A 4,678-nucleotide genomic window follows, 5' to 3' on the forward strand; every position below is an offset into this window, starting at 1 on the left:
AGGCAGTAAAAGAGACCGAGGGAACTCTGAGTTAGGAGGAAATCCAGAAGGAAGGAGGGCCCTGGAAGCCAAATGAAACTTTTGAGGAGGGAGTGACCAGCTACATCAAGCTGCTGCTGGGTCAGATGCTATGAACAAGTCAAGGATGAGGACTGAGAAGTGTTCATTGAACTGAGCATTGTAGAGATCATTGGTGACCCTCCTAAGAGCTCTTTTGGTGGGATGCAGAAGCAAAAAGCCTTGCAGGAGAGAACGTAAGGAAAAAACAGTTGAATAAAATACTATATCAACAACTCTTTCAACAAATTTTCTATTTCTGAGTTTGGTATATTTGGATATTAGAGGGTGACAGAGCAGTGAGGGATGGCCTGGGCATCCTGTGGAGACTAACATATACTAGAATAAAAGGGCATGGTAAGCTGACAGTCTAAAACCACTTTGTCACGGAAGTATTCCATTCTTTGTGGAGGGGCAGAATTAGTTTTAGCTTCGCAGGCCACTGATCATGGGCTCTGTCACATAGATATATACACACATACATACATACATACATATATATATATATTTTTTTTTTTTTTGGAAAAAGGAAAAAAANTATAGCTCCCTACTTTAAACTAGAAGCCCTTATCAGAAGGTTTGAAGAGAGAGCGATTTCTCTTTGTTTTTAAAATACCATTTTTAATAACACATGCACATGGTGCAGAATTCAAATAGTACAAAAGATGTGCAAAGAAAAGAATCAGACCCCCTCCTATTCCCTCGCCATCCTGGCCCCCTCCCTGCCGTCAGTCACTACCCAGTTCTCCTAGATCATGGAAGACGTTTTCTATAAACATTCCAGTGCATCCTGTCAATCTTAAAAGAAATCTTACTAGGTTCTTTTTGGTTTAGGTCTAAGCTATTTAATAAGTAATAGTTCTGTCAGTTAACAAGTTGTTGCTTCTTGTGTCCCAATCTAGCCTTCACTGCCTTCTCTGCAGTAGATCTGCCGTCTGTAAAGACCTGTCGTCTCAGCAGGCACAGTATACAGCTTTATCACTAGAGGGTAGCGGTAAGACACTGTAGGAGCAAGGGACTTCTTTCCCTGCTTCCGGTGTGTTCTAGCAGATCCATGCCATGTGTGGTTTTCTAACACCGCACCCCAACCTGAATGGCTTCCTCTAGTACCTCCAAGTGCTGAGGTAGTTTCTCAGCAAAATGCCCAAAGCTTAAACATTCTTCGGCTGCATTTCCACAGCTTCAGCAAACCTGATGTCGAGGGCTCTGCCCTCTCCGTTTTAGACTAAATCTTAGAAATTCTATTTTGTACTTTATGCTGATACAGAAAGTATTGAATCAAAAGCCTCTGTACTAAGAGCTTTTTTCCTTAAATCTTACTTCTACTTCATACTGGCCTATTGCACCAAAATTAATATACCAAACAAATCTTACAAGTATTAAGGATTATATCTTGGCCCACAAAAGATTCATCTGGATCTGGTGATCAAGTCTTGTTTCACTTATGTAGAAAATGGGTTCACTCTTAAAATTCACATTCATGTCCCTTGAATACTTTTCCATACTGTGGCTTTAAGACAGATCTGTGTACCTCACTCCGTTCCCTTAGCCGTTTTTATCCTCCTTACCGCATTTAGCCCGAAAACCCGCTGCTGATCCTCCATTATGGAGGGTTAGGTGTGTAAACTTGATTGAAGAACTGATTTCCATTTAGTTGGGGGGGATCATTTGGGGACTGCAGAGGTTCTGGTAACATATTTCTTAAGGCCGGTGATGGACAAGCAGTGTTCATTTTTGGGTTTTGGTTTTTTTTACATGCCTTACTGTAAATATCCTTTGGTGTGCAAAACGTAATAAAATGTTTTTGGAGAGGTAGGTTTTTACAATTGTTGACCAAAAATCTTATTCCAGTTTTTAGCTACATCTTCTGTTCCTGAATGGTTGGAGAGAATGGCAGTACCAATTTCCACCAAAAATCTAAGTGCTTCGATTGAGGATGCCTTTCTTTCATGGCATTAAGCAGTGTGATGTCTTCTGTATCCAGGAGCCAACCTAACATGGTCAGTCTGATGAGGCTTGGCAGTCGTGACACGCACCGACTCAAAGACTTGACCGTTGTGGCCTGAGCTCTGACGTATTCGGTTAAACACCTAGAAATAGTCAACTCTTTCAAGTGTGGCATGTTGTCCAGTGCCTGAAAGAAATTTCTGTATCCTTCCTCTGTAATCTTGTGATTGGCTGAAAGATTTAAGTCCTCAAGTTTCTGGAAACCTCCATTGGTTGCTACCTTGGCTGTAAAAGCAAAGCAGAATCATATGGACTTTTATTTCAGTAATGGTGGATGAGGTCATTATACTCCCTCCCACAACCACCACTCAAAGTAGAAAATATTTTTTAAAATATCTCCTTAAAAGACGCAAAGCACTAACAACTTAATAACTGCCTAGCCAAAACCCAAGGGAAAAGCAGAAACCAGCGAAGTAAAGCTTAGACCTACAGCACTGAAGCTACTTGTCCAGTGAGAGTTTTGCCGTTTTGCACTAATCTGGACTTCTCTTTTGGTCTCAGGAGGACAGATGCAAGGCACAACATAGCTCAGGAAACACGCTAACTTACGTAGGACCTGAGAGACTGTGTCGACCACGGCCCCTCTTTCACAGAAAATAGGATGTGACGTTCCTCAACGTCTCCTTGCAGTCTGCTACTGTACACTATACCTGTGGCCTAAGAGGGACCTTCCTGTTACTGAGGTTAGTGATTCTGAAAGACATGGGAGCCTGGCAGAGGAAGTTCTCAATTAATAGAGGTTGACTTGACTTTGGAAATGGCTGCCTAGCAAGGTTTTTTTTGTTTTGTTTTTCATTGCTAAATGTCATTTCCGTAGTTTGGGCAAAAGCTAGGTTTGCTTTTATACTCTAGAATTCATGGCTGTACCAGGACTAATTTTAGAAACAGAGGTACTGAGAAAATGTCCTGAGTAGGTCTCTCGAGAAACATTCACGAGGTATTTCTTATTCTCCCACGTGAACGACACTTCTAGTGGAACTCGTAGGAAAGCTCTGACCTTCCACATTATTTCCCTTCTTTCCTCCTTTTTGCCTTAACCCCTACTTCACACAGTTTGGTTAGTTGGTTCCTTGATAGGTCTGAGTGCGGTCTCCTAGGAGCAGAGTTCCATCTTTATGCATTGTTAAAAAACAGACCTACCAGGTGTCCCCAAAAGAAGCCATGGGCCAATAAGGATTCTGTATTCAGTCCAAAAATAATTAGTGTTCCCACTATGTGCCAGGCCTGCTTTGCTGGGTATTGCAAAGAGGAAACACTCCCTTGTGGGACCAAGAGGGACAGGGGTTATAGACCCCTAATCTGTACATGATTCACTTTCAAAAGAAGGCTTTGATACAAGAAGAGTAGATATAATAATGATTTCATTCACTGGGGACGAAAAAGACCACAAGATCTAACGTTACTGTATTCTTAAAGAAGGGAGGAGAGAGGCTTTTAGGAGAAGGTCCTGAGCGTTGTCATTGTTTTTAATAACATTTACAAGTAACAAGGCTGAGTAGTCCTAAAATGAGATTCACCCTTTCTAACACCACCTAGGAAGCTTTTTCCAGTGCCTTCTCACAACTCCTGCCTATCTTTAAATAAGCCTGTTCTCCTTAATCCATGCAAATGGTTTACCTCTATTTGAAATGCTCTCTCAGTCTCTCCCCTCCTAAATGTGTCTGGGCCCTTCTTTCTTCAGTTCTCTATAGAAATCTCATTTCCACAGCAAAGCTTTTCCTGATCCTGTGACCCCAAATTAGATTGAGTTCTATCAGAAGGAGAGCAAAGAGGAGCGCCTGGGTGGCTTAGTCAGTTAAGCGTCCGACTTTCGCTTAGGTCATGATCTCGCGGTTCGTGGGTTCGAGCCCCGCGTCGGGCTCTGTGCTGACTGCCAGCTCAGAGCCTGGAGCCTATTTCAGTCTGTGACTCCCTCTCTCTCTGACCCTCCCCTGCTCACGCTGTCTCTCTCTCTCTCTCTCTCCTAGAAATAAATAAATAAAAAAAAATTAAAAAAAAAAAAAGAAGGAGAGCAAAGAAAATGAGAAAATTGGGAAGCAGCTATATCCATATTGGCCAAAAACTTCCCCAAGCTGGTTAAAGACATCAAGCCATAGATTCACCATCTATAAACCCCCCAGCAGAGTAAATACAAAGAAATCCACATACAAGCACACTGTACAACTGCCACCATAGGGTATTGTGCTCTGGCTGCCTAAGCAGACTGTCTCTGAAGGTTAAGGTTTCAACATATGCATCGTTCAGGGACATAGTTCAGTTCAGAGCAACTGCCAAAATATAAAGCAAAGGAAGAAAAAACTTAAAAGCCACTAAAGCAGGGCCAGATATACCTTACCTTCAAGTACAACAAAAAAGACTGCTGAGCAAAAGAAATGACGGGAGCTAGTAACGTGCAAGAAAATGAGCACCAAAGTAGAATTCCATACTCAATGAAACAAATGTCGAAAATGAAGGCAAAATGGAGGCCCCCAGGTGGCTCAGTAGGTTGAGCAGCCGACTTTGGCCCAGGTCCTCATCTCATTGTTTGTGAGTTTGAGCCCCACCTCAGGCTCTCTGCTGTCCGGGCAGAGCCTGCTTCAGATTCTCTGCCTCCCTCTCTCTGTCCCCCCCCCCC

General features: G+C 42.6%; 1 protein-coding gene across 1 annotated transcript in view; it reads right to left on the reverse strand.

Annotated features, from left to right (window-relative positions):
* Positions 1-669: 669 nt before the first annotated feature.
* Positions 670-4,678, reverse strand: part of NAIP (NLR family apoptosis inhibitory protein) — a 37,491-nt gene continuing 33,482 nt past the window's right edge. The window contains 1 exon segment of the mRNA XM_077773601.1: positions 670-2,289. Coding sequence (XP_077629727.1) covers positions 1,916-2,289 — 374 coding nt within the window. The 3' untranslated portion in view covers positions 670-1,915.

This window comes from Crocuta crocuta, unplaced genomic scaffold (genome assembly GCF_008692635.1).
Source record: "Crocuta crocuta isolate KB4526 unplaced genomic scaffold, BGI_CrCroc_1.0 scaffold383, whole genome shotgun sequence".
Classification (NCBI taxonomy): Eukaryota; Metazoa; Chordata; class Mammalia; order Carnivora; family Hyaenidae; genus Crocuta; species Crocuta crocuta.